The 17514-nt window shown below is 44.4% G+C and overlaps 1 protein-coding gene across 1 annotated transcript in view; it reads right to left on the bottom strand.

The window, feature by feature from the left end:
- otud7a (OTU deubiquitinase 7A) overlaps positions 1–17514 on the bottom strand; it is a 30949-nt gene that overhangs the window by 8135 nt on the left and 5300 nt on the right. The window contains exons 2-10 of the mRNA XM_019876005.1: positions 13179–13305; positions 10504–10657; positions 7793–7978; positions 7291–7509; positions 6091–6192; positions 5343–5470; positions 4876–4988; positions 2878–3005; positions 2652–2801 (exon numbers count right to left, since the gene is read on the bottom strand). Coding sequence (XP_019731564.1) covers positions 2652–2801; positions 2878–3005; positions 4876–4988; positions 5343–5470; positions 6091–6192; positions 7291–7509; positions 7793–7978; positions 10504–10588 — 1111 coding nt within the window. The 5' untranslated portion in view covers positions 10589–10657; positions 13179–13305. The remainder of the gene's footprint in view (positions 1–2651; positions 2802–2877; positions 3006–4875; positions 4989–5342; positions 5471–6090; positions 6193–7290; positions 7510–7792; positions 7979–10503; positions 10658–13178; positions 13306–17514) is intronic.

Here is a 17514-nt window from a genome sequence, read left to right on the forward strand (position 1 = left end):
AATGTTTCCTTTGTTCAAGAACAATTTGTGCTCTCTGGAAAAGTTTAATTCCCGACTTTGGTCATTGCACAGCTGCAAATTTAAAGGGCCCAGTTCACCAGCAGAGTGAACAGCGGTTGTGCATTTTCAGAAGGCCTCAGCTTCTCGCTGTGGATTTTTAACAGCGGAACTCCAGCGGTTTAATTCCAGCCGTACCTCATGTGTAGCAGGAAATGAAACCACAACAAGTAACATTTTAATTCTGATTGCCATGTTGATTCAATTAAGCAGACAGCCTGGTGAGTAGAACACTTAGGTGTTTAATAAATGGAGTGGTGAAAGCTAGCCAGAGTTGGCTGCTTGTTATGTAGGTGGTCTTTTTGTGTAAAAGATGGCCTTTCACTTCATTTAAATAGGCGCTGGAGGGACTTCTGCAAGGCTGCCAAAGAAAACCTGTAATGGGTTTAGGAGCAGGGCTGGAAATAGAGTTTTCCAGTGGGCCAGTTTGACCACAGGAGCACAAGCGGGCTGATGAAAAGTCACAGCAAGTGGCGCTTGAAGAGGTCGGTCTTCAATAAACGGGGGTGTGCGATAACCTCATTCAGAACAAAACCCGAGGATAAGAAAGTACGAAAAAAAAGATCCCCTCGAAAACAACCCGCAACTTTTGGTGGGCCCTGCCTGGTTTGCTTCTCGCACTTCACCGTTGAGCAGCCATGCAAGCAACCTCAAAAGGACCAACTGCAGGATATGTCTGCGCAATTTAGAATCAAGTTACCGGGTGGGACCCTGCTTTAATCCTTCACAGAGAGGGCTGAAGAAAGAGCCAGTATTCTCAAGCAGTCTGTGGCACCTGAACACACACACGACCACCACTGGCCCCTCCGATGCGAGTGGGGAAAATGAGAGCGAGTCTCCACCTGAGACGTCCACACAGAGGTCCGTCTGTCGGGAGAGTCTCGGTTTGTTGGGGGCCCCCGGGCAGGCCTGAGGACCCTGCCCATATGTGGTGATGTGGTTAAGAGTATGCTTAGAACGGCCCTAATTGGCAGCGGGGGTTTTTCATTTTGACCTTTTCCTCGGATGACTTCTTGAATGGCTGGCATCCGGTCAGAAACATGAGCCAATCTAGCAACATTTGACTATTTCTATTTCCATCACGTAAAAGCATCTCAACGCTTTTCTTCCGTCTAGCAAAACACACCGTGGCATTGCTCTGTAATGTGATTCCTCGCATGAATCGACTAAAAAGTGCTTTCATAACATCCTGGAGAGACACTGCAGTTGAAATGTTCCCCCCGCACAGAACTCTGTGTACCAGAGGGAGAAAGTGCGGACGTGTTGCAAAGCGATGGCGTGACGGAGGCTTCTGTGGACTTACGCGCCATCTAGTGGACGACGTATGGAATTACCACATACGGTAAATAAAAGTAGGGGTGCTGAGGAGGGGTAATATAATGACTGTGAGGAGTTGGCTGCATTTGAAGGGCTGCTGGCAGTCAAGGGCTAAGCAAGGGTTAGCAGCTTTATAATCATGTCTGCCTGCTAGTCTGCAGCGGTCATAGTCTGATTTAATAACTAGGTTGCTGTTTATATGCTGAGAGTAGGACCTTACTCAGCATTGAGACGAAGGAGAAGTTGTTAGCACGAAAGAGACAGAGAGAAGGATCTGGCCGGCTGCCCACTAAAATGACGAGTGAGTTCCACCCACCGAGTCAGATACACAAGAGTGCCGTGACTACTGAGGCTGGTTGTCAAGGAGACCCACTCTTGTTTGTCAATTATAGGAACCCATTGCAAGGATTATTGTGACCTCAAGAATAAACGATGCATCCTGAGTGGGAGCGCTGACATCTCAATAGGTAAAACAAGGAGTCCTGTGACCAAATGGGGAAAATCGACATCGCGCCCAAATGAAACTGCTAACATATGGTGTATGGATGTAAATTTCCCCAGTGTGGGACAAATAAAGGATATCTTATAAAGATAGGGATGGGGGTCTGGTCTGAAAAATATGGTACTGTAAATTTGTTTATAATTTTTTTTTTTTTAATGATGGAAAGAAACATTTCAGGTGGCACGGTGGAAGACTGGTTCGTATGTCCACCTCACAGTGCAGAGGTGCAGCGTTCGATTCCGATCCAAACGGGAATTTTTACATTCCGCTTGTCAGGAAGACAACATTTGAACAACTATAGAGAACTCAGGTTGGATTTTGTCAGTAACCCTTCAAGGCAACAAACTGATTGGACACAATTTAAGTGAGTCTTTTGCTAGCTGCTTCCGCATAGTGAAATGCACGCATTTCTCCTGGCTCGACAAAATGTCATTTGCTTATCTGCTGATGTACTGGACATGACCAGCAAAGTTTTAAGAAATCAAAAACTGCCAGATTGATTTATCAGACCCTTCCATAGTATTAGTGCTAAATAAATCACAGGACCCCGCTGTCCACGTTCTGGCCGCTCCCAAGTTCCTGCTTCCAACTGGCATCTTTTAATAATGGATCACACATAGCTCCACTGCTCTTTCATACATTATTCACTTCCAGCAGGACAGGCAGACCACTTGCAATCTCCCCATGAAGTCAGAAGATTTCCTTAATTCCATAGAAGGTGCTGCCTTGGATTGAAGAAAGCAGTCTTTCCCAAGAACGTGCAATGACCGCTTACCTTGCTCTCGCTGCTGGTCCCTCTGCTCCATGGACACCAGTGCAGAGAAGTGCGCCTGATCATAAGCCAACACCAGTGGGGAGCAGTGACATCGACTTGGAGGAACCTCCAGGGGCAAATAGAGACCTCCGAACGGGATTGGCGCAAATGCTGAAAGTGAGTCAGAAAGTGAAGTGACGAACGCTTGCTAATTGTTGAGGTGATCGAGGCGAGGGGCAGCCTTTACCTTCTCCTCCCGAGTCTCTGAGCATCGTGTCGGCCACCACAACAATCGGCCTGCGCAGCACGTGGGCCAGCACAAACACATGGAACTCCTCCAGACTCTCATAGACCGGGTCCTCAGAGTTATCCACCCTGCGGTTGGAAATACCCGTGGGATTTGGTGAGGATTTCCTGAGTTGGTCGTGTCAGATACAAGCAGACTAGTGGGTGAAAATAGGATTGTGTAGAACCTAATCACATGATTTCATCCCTTAGATCTATTTCATCTGGCGGCTGTTGACAGGCAAGACAACTATTGGCCCATCTGTTCAGGCGCTACATGTGTTGGAATGAAAGAGAGCAAAAGGAGGCGCAGATTCAGAGCGCTCTGGCTCGCCATCACCAGGGAACGAGGAAATGTGCAACAATTAAGTTGCCGAGCACACTAACAGCCTACGCAGCCAAATTAACTCTAATGAAGAGGCTCTTAATATGTGAATCCCACTCAACCCATTTAGGGGCTCATCTCACACCAGGACCATGAAGCATTCCAAACCTGATTACCGTGTTACAAGCCAAGCTCAATGACAAGTTAACACCACCCTACTCATGGAGTAAATGAGGCATTTTAAAAAGGGGAAGTTGTCAGTGACTGAAAACCAGCTAAGAATACAATTGCGCTAAATAGTATCCCGGTGCTGAACACGTCTGTTTCCTTTTTAGTCAACACAGCACACCTGTTTTGCGAGAAATGAAATGAGAAAAGACGCATATGTTTTTTTTCTGTGCGTAGGAGGAGGAAACTAGTTTGTTTCCGATCTGCTTCAATAAATGGGCTTGCATCTGCGTTGATGCAAAAGGGAAGCCGCAGTTGAGTGGGAGGGAGGAGGCCGGTGCAGCTAAGATGGAAAATAGCAAAAATACGCCACTAGATGGCAGAGTAATGCGTGAGCTTGTACTCCCCCCCCCCCCAACACACACACACACTTTTTCACTATTTAACGGTGAGGCTTTCCAAGCATGCTACAGCTGTGAGAAATTTCATATAAGCGGCCCGGTGGACCAGTGGTTAGCGCGTCGACCTCACAGTGCAGAGGCCCGGTGAGTTCAATTCCAGCTCCGGCCTTCCTGTGTGGAGTTTGCACGTTCTCCCCGGGCCTGCGTGGGTTTTCTCCGGGTACTCCGGTTCCTCCCACATTCCAATAACTTGCATGGCAAGCTGATTGAACACTCCAAATTGTCCCTAGTTGTGATTGTGAGCGCAGATGGTTGTTTGTCTATGTGTGCCCTGCGATTGGCTGGCAACCGGTTCAGGGTGTCCCCCCGCCTACTGCACAGTTGGCAGACTCCGGCACCCTCCCGCAACTCTTGTGAGGACAAAGCGGATCAGAAAATGGATGGATGGATGGATGGATGTACGACACAAAGTTAAGCTCCAAATGATTCATACCCTGGTCAAATTTGTGAGAGAAATTTGATACATATTATCAATTGTCATGATTATTGTGTTACATTTGAAATCAGAGCTGTGTGGATCGATCTTTTTTTTTTTTTTTTTTTTTAAATTATTATTCTCATTCAAAATTTGTTTCATCTGACATTCACCAATGGCACTGGCAAAGAATGGGAATGCGGCGCGCCAGGAGAAGCATTTTACAACGGTACACGCGACCTACGATGGTGACGTTCCTGCACTTAACACGCTGCAAAAACGCATCCCATGCATCTGCATCAGGTCTCTACAAAGGTAGGCAGTCATTTCCTTTTCACAAACCCACAAACTCTTGTATCTATTTTATTGTTCTGTTTTGTTCATGTTGCGGGCCGTTACGGCATGTGTATGTGCACTGTATATGCTTATATTACTGTATAATTTAGGAACATAATGCACCATGAAATTCAGAGTTAGATTTTTGGTACAGCTCACAAATGATACAAATACAGATCTTTTCCTTTCAAATGTATGTTACGCAAGTTGCATTGTGAGCATATGTGTGGGAGACGTGCATTCGAGACGGCTTACCCTCCGCTCGTGTTGCCGTTTTTGCTGAGGTGAGTGCGAGGCTCACTGGAGGCCAACTTGAGCAGCTCGTTCCATTCCCGCTCCCACTCCTCCTCGGTGTACACCAGGCCAGACTGCACAAGCAACACAACTCTGTTGAGCATATGCTCGCCCACATGATCCCTTTTATCATTCAGTGTCACTGTTTGTGGTTTGCTGAACCCGTTGCTACCAATGGGGCAAAAAAAAAAAAAACTAAACAAACAAAAAAAACATGACAAAGTGACTGGCATATAGTTCCAAGCGTCGTCAAGGCGAGTGAGTCCCAGAAACGGACCGCGCGCTGCCTGGCGATTTAGACTCACTTAAAAAGGCAATACGTGAGCTCCAAGAGTTAATTTGGGTATGTAATGAATTTGCTTTCTCAGATGAGCGTATTGAAGTGTCTCGGGATGCAACGTGTGATGGGGGGGAGAGACTCTTCCAACCTCCTTGTTTTGTTGGGTTTGCTGCCACCTCCACCTCCTTTTCAGGGCGTCTCTCTCCGCTCCGCTCTTCATCATGGTGTACAGGGACTTCCTGAGCATCAGGTCTCTGTCATGGAAACCCCACATCCCTTCAGGAGACACACAGACATTATTGGTGCATGTAGTCAATGTTACATGACAGTTCTGCACAGCTGCGCTTCAAAACAATATTATGTGATGATTAACATAATACATCGACTTGAGTACAGTGCACTTTTATGACTGAAAATTAATATTAACATTATCACCCCGCTTTTCAATTAATATTCATACAACAAACAAATTAGTAATACAATTTCAAACTCGTCAATACCCTGAAAAATAAATATGGCCTAGACACTCCTAACTTCTTTCACTCCCGACTGAGGCTCAATACAACTCCTCACCGACATACAAAGTTTGCATATGGGTGCATTTGTGACTTTGCCGGATATTACTGTACCACAGTGGGAACCACAATGTTAAGTACAATTGCGCCTTGCTGCTGCACCAACATTTACATGATGCAAATGACATGAGCTCTGATATTTGACCCAACTGTGTTTCCTAGCATGTTCTCCAAAATGTGCTCTGACACTAACAGGATGAAAAAGACCTAGGAGGCAAACCCTGATGGTGCAGACAAATGTGATGTGTCACTCTCTTCGCTGGCAGCTTAAATATGCGCTCCTGACAGAGCATTCGAGTCACTTAAAAGTGGGACGCTTACCTAAAGAAGCAGCATGGAGGAGGCAGTTCCCGTCCCCAGTGGTGGCCAGAGGAAGGAGCTTCTTACAGCTGGTGCACATGGTGGACCACCAGTTCAGACGACCTGTGCAAAAATATAGGAAGCATAAACAACACGATATTTGTCAAGTATGAATCAATCACACTAAAGCCATTCAGAAAACAATCAGGCAGCAATCAAGATGTAATTGTATGCAAATAAAGCGTACAAACACTATGCTTGCACTGTTTGCTTTGATGGGTTGAATGCACATTTTTGTGTGAAAAATTAGTTTGTGGTAAAAAAACGAGGGTGTAAAATGATGATTAGTCTCAGAACAGGACATTTATACAGTAGATAACTTTTATATCCTGTGACCCATCAGACAGCTGGAACATAATCTTTGATACGGTTAAAAAAAAAAAAAAATTGATTCCAATATTCTTCCAGCGGGGACAGGTTATAGCATGAAAAATATGCAAAATAATCTGCCCAAAACCAAGATGAAAATCCTCTTCCTCTCACATCACACCAGCCAGTGTCCCTCAGGGTGTGTGTGCGTGTGCGTGTGTGTGTGTGTGTTGGGGCACACAATCCTCACATCTGAAATAACTGCATCATTTTATTTAACAAGTGCATAGATTCATCTCATGAGCCTTGTGAACCTTTCAAAGACACTGACCGTTCTTTTTGCATTTCATAATTTGCAGAGCTCAATAATTGTTTGAGATCAAAAAAATGTTTTCAACTGATTTAAGTAGGTATTGATTGCTTTTGCCTACAACAATTAGATGAATGTGGGCTGCTATCCATAGTGGCGATCTAGAGAACGTAACATGAAAAACAAGTTGGTTCGCATTTATCCCCTTTTTAGCTACGTATTCTGTACGGATGATTGGTTTATAAAAAATGAATAAATAAATAAATGACAAGGTTATAATGGAGTCTTTGTCTTTATCTGTGCAAATAAATGTATTTAGTGGTAACTACTTCGTGCAGTGTTTAAAAAAAAAAAAAAAACTTGAGGATCGAGTTGCGATCATTGTTGTCTGCAGGGAGGTGAGAAGCTTCAAAATTCAAAGCTTCAGCTGGATAATGAATCCTTGGGATCCTGCAAGTTTGGGGGGAAAAAACCTGAGTCTTCAGCCAGTGTCTCACTTTTAATCAAGAGATCCAATAAGCATGAACGATAATGACACTGACCAGCTTGTTCCAAAGCCATCATGGTGGACTGCTCGATCAGGTCTCTCTCGATGAAACTCCTGAAGTCTTCGCTGTACACGCTGAGGTCTGGCAGCTGGAATGTGTAGATAGGCATCTCAAGAGGGAACTGCTCGTTGGTACACTCGTTGGCCACTTGCAGCCGCGCCAGGGAGACAATGGCGGAGCTGGCATGTGAGATTCCGCGGGACAGACGTTTCTCTGGGGGTGGGGGGGGGGGGGGATGGAATGGATGAGGGAGGAAAAAAAATGGGTTCCGAGATATTTTCTGCCAGTGTTGTTCTCTCGAGCAATCATATGCAATGCTACACCGTATGTTCAGTTCATTCTGAGTACCACTGTGCCGGCATGAGCTGTAAACTTTCACGGTAACACAGCCCAAAGTATTCGAGACTCCAAATTCATGCGCTCCAAAGCGCATGCCAACCTGCGCATTTTTGAAATGCTTGTGAAAACGTAAAAAGTTGTCAAAATAAGAGTCTACCTTGTCCATTGTCCTCCTGCTTCTGCGCACACGACCTGTCGATCTTGCTGACATGGGTTGGTGTGTCACGTGCCTCTGGCTGTTTGTAGTAGCGGCCCTCGTTGAAGACCTGCGGCAGGTTGGCAGTGTGGACCTGCCTGAGCTCCTCATAATCATTCAGAGCAGCACTCAGGTCCCAGTTTTTACCTGCCAGGCGCAAATCAAGAAAGATATCCAGACAATGAACAAACACACTAACAGGTGTAAAGAAATTATTTTAAATAGCCGTTTTTTTTTTTTAAAATATTGTGTTGAATGTTCCCATGGAGGGCGGCCCGGGGGTCGAGTTGTTAGCGGGTCGACCTCACGGTGCAGACGTCGTCGGTTCGATCCCGGCTCCGGAGCTCCCTGTGTGGAGTTTGCATGTTCTCCCCGGGCCTGCGTGGGTTTTCTCCGGGTACTCTGGCTTCCTCCCACATTCCAAAAACATGCATGGCAGACTAATTGAACACTCAAAATTGTCCCTAGGTGTGGGTGTGAGTGCGGATGGTTGTTCGTCTCTGTGTGCCCTGCGATTGGCTGGCAACCGGTTCAGGGTGTCCCCCGCCTACTCCCCGGAGACGGCTGGGATAGGCTCCAGCACCCCCCGTGACCCTGGTGAGGATAAGCGGATCGGAAAATGGATGGATGGATGTTCCCATGGAACTTTTCCTTGTACTGTAGACAACGCTATTTCATATTGGACATGCTACAGAAAACTGAATGTGATGAGCTGTGCTCCATTTCAATTACTGAACTGTGAACAAGCACAACATCACAGAGAAAAATCAGACGGGTCCTTTGTTCTGTGTCTTATTTTGTTTTCATAAAACACAATGCCAATGTTAAAAAGTAGCCCATATGAAGCAAAAACTGAGAAACGGTGAGCAACAGGGAAAGGTTGACGTTGGGCGGGGTCAGAACAGTGTTGATGGCGAAGTGAGCCAGATCCATTAAGGGAGTGACAGCAATATCCTGATGCGGAGGAGGAACATGAGCCGACACACACACTCGTTAAGACTCGTTGTGATGGGAAGTGTGTGTGGAAAACTGTTTATTGAACGTGTATGAAAGTCAAAAATCTATATTTCTTCAGATAACAATGTAATGCAATTATGACCAGACTATATCTTGGCCTCAGATTAAAGACTAAACTGTAAGATCATTGTTCAACTGTCAGGTCCTTGGCTTTGTTTGGCCTCTCCCTTATCACGCTCAGAGTCTTTTCTCAGAGGAAGCAGGCAGCTGCTTTCAGAGAGAAAGCTTTTAACGCCCAGTCTGGTCCAACACATTCTTTTAAGCAGAGTGCAGCTAAATAGATTTTGTTTTAGAACCAGAGCTGAAAAAAGAAAGTAATAGGGCAGAATAAAGGATAATGATGCTTCTGATAATGACAGAATAATCAGTTGGTAGAATACTTGCGATTGAAGACATTCCGGGGAGCGAGTGTCCACCGGTTTTGTAACCGGAGTATGTTTGTGAGCCAGTTAATGGACTCTTAAGAGGAAGCGGTGCTATTTCCTCCAGACATCCAGACATGATGCTTCTCCACTAACTGAACATGAAACTTGGCACCACGGCTACCTGTCTCTCAAGCCAAATCAATGCAAAGCAGATTTCAGAGGTGATCAAAACCCACGATGGCAACAAAATGCCCGGCCGGCAGTATGGCGGGTAATGGGTGGTCTCTAAATGCTTCCACGCAAGCTCTCAATGGAAAAACAGCTCTCTCGTTCATTTGAAATGGCCGTCGTCTGCAAAAGGAAGCGTCGATAAGTGAGGAACGCGAGTTACCCGCATCCATTACCAATATACTGTATTAGCTTGAACTTAACTAGGGTTTCAAAGCAAATACAAAAAGGAATTACAACGATCCATCTAGTTTTCTACCGTGCTCATCCTCTTCAGCATTACAGGAGTCTGCAACTTTTCCAGCTGAATCCGGGTGAAAGGTGGACTACACCGTTTACTGGTCATCATTTAGTCACATATGGTGTTAATATTTGTCGACGGTGGTCATAGTTGAGACTTTGAGACTTGACGAACTGCATAACGTGCGTGTCTCTGCGGGTCTGTATACTCGTGGGCTAAAGGCGGCGGGGTCGGAGTATCAGTTTTGACTGAAAAGAAAGTAAGTAAATAAATAAACAGTATTGAATCATTTCATGTTTGAACATTGCTGTGTGAAACGTGCACATCGGTCGAAACAACAGAGTGCGAGAAACTCGCTACATTCACCACATCCATAGAGAAACAAATGTTGCACAATACATTACGTCTGATCTTAATTTGTATTTACACAAGACATCGGCTCCAATCTTGCTAACCATAGACCATAATTCTGTTGACTCGTGAACTTTTGCACTCTGGTGTTTTGTTTTGTTCCATGTGGCTAAGTGAGTTAAGCTTACATGCCAGTAGCACAGCGCTCCTCAATGCAACCCAGTGAATGGACACAAAGCTGTCTCTTGGGAACGCTCCCGTAAAAACGTCACAGCCACTTCTAAATCAGCGCGCTGGCTCCCCGGTCGTGAGCTCCCGTCTTCCCCTCCCCTCCTTTTGTTTCCTTTCTCCTCCCTTTCCACCCCTCTCCTCTCCACTCTTAATCGCGGAACCCAGCCCACATCAAGGAGAGGATGATCAAACACATCATCCTTCCCTTTTTAGTGCGGTGAGTAACAGTAGTCGCTTACCTTCCAGCAGGTCTCTTGCCAGACCCGGTTCTGCCCCCGTGGACCGAACAAAGTCTGACAGGACCGCGTCCATGTCCAGAGTCATGTGATCATGGGTGCGCGCTGCCCACGGTGCAGCGGAGGCCTTGGTGGACGCCAGCCTTCACGTTCTCATCTGGCGAAGAAAAAACAGCAGAGAAAAGCCGAATCGGGACGTTAGCCTTCACGTTCTCATCTGGCGAAGACAAAAACGGAGAAAAGCCGGATAAAAGCGAGCACTTGAGAGAAAACTTTTTGCGTCCCCCCAGCTTGAGCTGGGGTCAAATGAGTGCAAGCGGCGCTCCTCCTCATCTTACTCACAGTCATAACAGAACACCCAGCCGCACTGATGTAATATCAACAGAGCTGCAGCCAGAGGTCGTATCCAGGACACACCTGCCTGTTTCCAAAGCCTTTGGCCCACTGCCTGCAATCGCAACAATGCTAACTCTCTTCCTGCCTCTGTGGGCCGATGGTTGTAATTGAGTATCTTAAACCACATCAGTGCTACTGTTTACGTCGACGAAAAAACAGCCACTAATTTCTCATGGTCAATAGTCCAGGTCACAAACAACACTAATGAGATGCATGTCCTCCCTCGTTCTGTGGAATGAATGAGTTCATGCATAACTTTCATTCCTCGGGAAGAAGCAGCGTGGGGGGGTCAGAGAGCAGCCCCGAGCAACAGCAGCAAAGAAACAAACAACCCACAGGTCGACCGCAACAACAGAGAAACTCTGTGCAGAACAGAGCCTGCTAAGGCCCGTGGCTTTCACCCAAGATGAGCTGAAGCCCAGCGGAGAGGCCCCGCCCGCATCAGCAGCCGCTCTGCTCTTACTCGCGGGCTGTCTGCATTAAAGAGCACAACATGACATTTGGAACCCACCACAACAGAAGCATCTTGGCTTTAAAATGTCCTCTCAGCTACCGTTGGCTCTCATGAGCGGCTTGACTTATGTTGTGCTCTTCATCACAATGCATTATTAATGAGTCAAACTTGCAATTAGGATGTAATAGTTTAGCTGACCTAGTTACCGTCAGCCATTTGCACGGTGTTGTAGTAGTGAGTGAGTGATTGGAGTGTGCTTGCGAATATTCTCATTCATCCAGGTCATTTCATTCTCAGGGCATTGACTTGATTGCAACTGGACTTTTCTGATCGTCTGACTTAGAAGACGCTTCGCCTCTCATCTGAGTAGGAGTTGTTTTACGAGTTTGGTCATGTGACATTGGCAAGATGAACCGTGATTGGTCGTTACCTGATCCCTGGCTACTGTGATGTCATTTTCAGTCGGCACAAAGCGGCAAAATGGCTGAACCCGAGATGGATGAAAAAAGGATGGATTTTGCTGCTTAATTCATATTCCCCAAACACAATAATAATCAGAATGCCGTGCTTGGGCTGGAGGGGGCGCATACAATTCTAAAATTGTGAAGACATTTTACGGGTTGACTTCCCCTTTAAGATACTGACACTTTGACGAATTATCGATTTCAGGTACTTCATACCAGACCGTCATGGTCACACATGACACACCCGAGCCGTGTCTTCCCATTGAATTCTTGGATTAAAAAATATGGTATTATGAGCCCAATTATTAAAATAGAAATAGAATTTACAAGCGCTGGGTACACTAGGAAAATTCAACATTCACCTTTTTTGGGATACGAGTGGAAATATGGAGAAATATAAACGTTGTATTGGATCTTTTTAGATTGAGTAATCCTCTTGTGGCAAGAAAAGTCTAATATTAGCAGAATCCGAATGATGCTATGCAGGCAGGGCATATAGATTTTTTAGGTGTACTGTAGTGTTGAGGGGTAAGACCTCAACTTTTCCTTTAGGTACAGTCATGTCCCCATCATCCCCCACTATTTCTCCCCTCCACCCACATGGGAGGTAACAGTGACTCAGAAAAAGCCGACTACGTGCTTTCTTTCTGACATGGCATTATGCCGGCGGGAGTCCCCCATCCTAGTTAAATCATTTTTAAACTTTTGCTTGTCACACACAGAGGATTACAAAAATGAACAACAGAAGACGTTCATTGCAATAGTTCCTTGATGATCAATTCACACACCCGACCATGAATTCAACTTGAAGAAAAGAAAACATAGGTTGGTTTACAATTGGTCGACGTTCCACTGGAACCAGAGCTAGCAAGATTAAAGCTGCACGACAAGAAAAAGAAGGGCTTTGGTGCTCACTTTTCAGGGTATCAGCTCAGGTAGAAAGCTGTAGTCACGGTAATATAGGGGGGAAAAAAAAGAAAAAGAAAACAACATGTAGAACTGGCGTGGAGACGGAATTGTAATGCTCCTAATAAATATTAAATATCATTACCGGTAGGTTGGGCAGTACCTAATGCAGCACCCAGTGAATATTACATGAACTGTAACTACTTTTCCATCTTACAGACTAATGTGGCATCAAGCATGTCAAAATTTGGACGACCAAAGAGACACGTGTTTTTAACTACTAGATGGCGAGGCAACTTAGGGATGTAGTCAATCCATTCATTAGTTTTGGTCGGTCATGAAATGTATCAATAACAAAAACACAAAATATTCTTCACTTCAACAACGTTTGGCTGGCAGTGCTGCTTTTCTTCAAAACCACAAACAGTTTTTTTGTTTGTTTTTGTTTTCAAACTTACTTTCTGTATCTTTTCCGAGGTTTGATGCGACGCCATCACATGACCGTGGGACTGTCGGGACCAGACAGAGCTCTAGTCCATGGCTTCACGCGCCAAGGAAAGGAAGACAGCGGGGATGCAGAATGCCCTGAAATATACACAATAATACAGGAAGTCACCCACTGAAACTGAAAAATATACTCTTAGTTTCTGATGAACTGAGACACCGAATGGAATCACACCTCGACTGTTTGAACTGAGTAGGAGCATTACAATGATCTGAGTCACATCATCGGATTGCTTCTACTTACTGTACTGTCATTTGAGTCATATTAGAGAACAGGGAGTCCCACTCCCTTGTAAAAATCACACGATGACGAGAAACTGCCTAATTCTGCTCACAAAGCATCAAGTAGCACCTAAATGTGCGACGTGCACAGGGAAAGAGTCTCGCAATAAAATGCGGACGCACGTGTGAAATGAACGCGAACCCGGTTAAGAAAATGCAAAACTATCTTTACAATCTTTGCTTATACACAACAATGTTCGAGTTTGCTGACGCTGCATAAAGCAGGAAAGGTTACTGGAAGGGTGCGAACAGACGTCATATGATGAGTTGGGAGAGATTGACAGGTTCAAAAAAGGGGGGGGGGGGAGATCTTGAGAAATGTCACAAGTGTTCCATAAATGCAACAATATGTAGTGGGGATTTCATTTCATTTAAGATATTCACTCCACCCCAAGACAAATACGAAAGCAGCCTTTGTATGAACTCTGCAGGGAGAATATATACATGTTTGGGTTTTTTTTTTTAACTTGAAAGTACACATTTTGTACCCAGTAGGGCATAGTAAGCAACACCTCACACCAACCTCTCAGCAAGAGTGCTGGCAAGCATCGAAAAAGTTTTCCCATTTAAGACTAAAATATCCTTCATGCTTTATTTGTGGGAACAAAGGTTACACATGTGACTGCGGTTGATTTTGGAGCATGAATATGTTCTTTAGTTTGAAGGTACTCCAACCACTTCATCCTTCAACTCTTACATCAATAAATGACTTCATGTATTGAAAAACAAGTCATTAATCAGAACTTGTTCCTGCCAACATCAGGTTACGTAACAACGTATGTTAGCTAGCTGGATGGCATGATTGTTTTAAAAAATATATATATATAAATAAATATTGCACTAAATTCTTTTGTATCGCATTTTATTTTTGGTGTAAATCACAAGTAAAATGTTAACTTCAATCCATTATTCAAGCCCTTCAGAATCCATTAAACAAACAAACAAAAAAACGCAAAGCATGAAAATTCTGGTGTTGATACTTTTCCTATAAAAAAGTAATTTGATTCCAATACTGAAATGATACCACAGCAAAAAAAATATATAATATAAAAATGGTACAAACACAAATGTAATCTATGTGAAAAATATTGGCGTAATTTAAACGTTCACCCCAACTGCCTCCCTCGTCTTCCTCTCATGCTAGTAACATGAGCACTTTTGGAACATTGCGGCAAATATCTGACCTAGCAGCCAACTAGCGTCATGCTCTTACTTTGAGCTGAGGAGCCCGACACTTAGGTAAGAGCATTAACTCATGTATTATTCATCACGGCGTAGTCACAAAATTGCTCTATTGCGAACATGTCAGCTCCTGATCTGTGAGCCTCAAGTTGTGCTATTTTCACTTAGGCTCACTTGCATTGCAGATAAAAATTAAAAAAAACCAAACGCCATTCCAGTGAAAATGATACGGCATCCCGATGCAAGACTTGCAAAAAAAAACACCATTCGAGTGAAAATGATACGGCATCCCGATGCAAGACTTGCTCATCCCTTCGAGGAACAACATGCATCCTCTCCTGTACAATACCGAGAGAAAATCAGCAATAATCACCAAGAGGAAAACAAACGGGGTTCTGTTTTTTCTGACATTTTACATGGCGATGAACCGCCTGCTGTTTTTCTATAATTGTACATGTATCGCTGATACATGTCCATGATACAGTAGCAGGATGAGTTCATAGTCACCCACGTGCAACACAGACATGCAGCAGGTGGGAGGTAAAGTGTACTCACACTTGAACGCCTTCGCTTCCATTATAGGAAGATATGTCGTATACAGCGTTCATGGAGGTTTGCAGTAATACCTTCTAGCCATTGTTGCAGTACATGTTCCAATCCTCTTCACTCAAATTAAACAAAACATACGTTGGCTTTTATAAGCTTCGTGTGTGATATTTTATCTTGATCGCATTTATTTGCCTTCTGTATCTTCTACAGCATGGGTGTCAAACTGATTTTTGTCACGGGCCACTTTGGAGTTACGTTTTCCCCTCAGCGGGCCGTTACGACAGTAGAACCGGATAAATTATCTCTTCGCATAACTTGTAAACAACCAATTGATGGATGACTCGTTTTGAAATCACTCAAGTGGACTATTTGTTTGTTAAATTAGGTTTAAAGTTTCTTTATTTTTTTCCAGACAATGTTTTTTTTGGTGAAGTTTCTCTTCAACGCTTACCTGGCTCACAGTTTCGGCTGTCACTTCAGCCTTCGTCGCAGCTGTCACTGCTTCCTTGTGACGTGACTTAAAACTAGTTGTTTGTCGTAAGTAGGGGAACAAAATTATTGCAAAATCTCAACGTTGTTTATTCCACCTGACAATTTCACATTTCAGTACAGATTTTCGCAAGGATAATGCCAGTTGACACGCAATATTCTCTTTCGCGGGCCACATAAAATGATGTGGCGTTCCAGATCTGGCCCCCGAGCCTTGACGTTGACACCTCTGTTCAACAGTATATGTCCTTTACAAAACTCTTCACTTTAGCATGCTCTTTTTACTGTATAAGAATAAATAAAATAAGCGAATGAATAATGTGACAAATGTAGTTGCCATCTCCTAGCTAAACTTCTATATACTGTATGTCTTCGGGAAAGTGGCACTTGTTCTTATCTCACCATTATGCTCTGCTCCGAACACTTGCCTAGATTTCCCTTGTTGCCTTCGGGGCTAACAGACAGGTGGAACATTAAAACACTATGAAGTCATAGCACACGGTTACTCACGGCTGGGCACAAAAATCGATTAATTGAGGGTTAGGGAATTCTTTGGATTGTGTGGAATTGATTGTTGATTAATCGCATCTTGAAGCACTTGACATGCACTACTTATTCCGCACCTACGACGTAGAAAGGATTCAAGTTCACTCGCCTAAAAACACATTTGAGGGTTGCAAAGTGCATGTCAAAGTAGCAGATTTATCGCCTTTATCGCCAAAGTGTCCAGGCCATTTAAGCCAACAGGAAGCCTAAAGAGAGTAATTTCCTGCAGACGGTACAAAAACAACAAAGGCAAATTGTGGTCTGGATGTCATGCTAGCATAGTAATTTATTATCAGTAACAAAACAAATACATAAAAGCGAAGTCATGCGAAAACAATAAAATCAATCAAAGATTGTCTGAGGAATTTGATAATGGTCAAAATGCACCTAAAAATAAATAATTATTTCCCCAAAGGTAGATTTGATAAATGGATAAACTCTATTCTTTGCGTGAGGGATACAGCCTAAAAATCCGATACCCTCTCAACACCGAGCCTTTGCCGTTAGGGGAAATGACTGCGCGGGAGTCACAGACAGCTGCTTATCGGCTCCCGGCCAGGGGGATCCTCTGGAAAGCGCAGCAGCCGGGAGGAAGCAGTCATTTTGATCCATTTGCAAATATCATTACACAGATGTGACACTGTTGCCCTGCTTTACAACTGCTGGGCCTTTAAAAGTCTAGACTTCCATGCTGGGTGAGAAATGCTGCAGGAAGCAATAATGTCACTTTACATCTCATTGCCACGCTGCACACTGCCAGCGCAGCAAGAGTGTGCGGAGAGCTGGGACTTGTTATTCGAACACGAATATTCATCTGAGGTATGTTTCAATCGATGATGCTCTGCAAAAGGATGCACACTACTGACCAGGCGAAGACAAAATCACTCTTTAGCTACACCGCATGTAAACGCATGAGCTGAGATTTGATACAAGAGACTGTCTGGTCAAGTCAAATGTTCAGCTCAGCTGCGTGTGCAGCATTCAACCAAATACAAAGCTGTGGTTGCTGAGGGTCATAGAACAAGAACATAACCCCCTTAAATGCCAGCCCCTACAGCTGTGCTATCACAACTGAAATCTGGACTGGGCTCATTCCGACCAAGTGTCACACGCGCACTACTGGGGCCAAGAGTGAAATGTTCAGTCAAAGCAAGACCGATCTGCATTGTGTATTTTTAGATTCAACGTCAGATCACCAGGCCATCTGGTATTTGGGTTTATTCTATTTCTAAGGTCGTTTTC

This window comes from Hippocampus comes, unplaced genomic scaffold (assembly GCF_001891065.2).
Source record: "Hippocampus comes isolate QL1 unplaced genomic scaffold, H_comes_QL1_v1.1 scaffold142, whole genome shotgun sequence".
Lineage (NCBI taxonomy): Eukaryota > Metazoa > Chordata > Actinopteri > Syngnathiformes > Syngnathidae > Hippocampus > Hippocampus comes.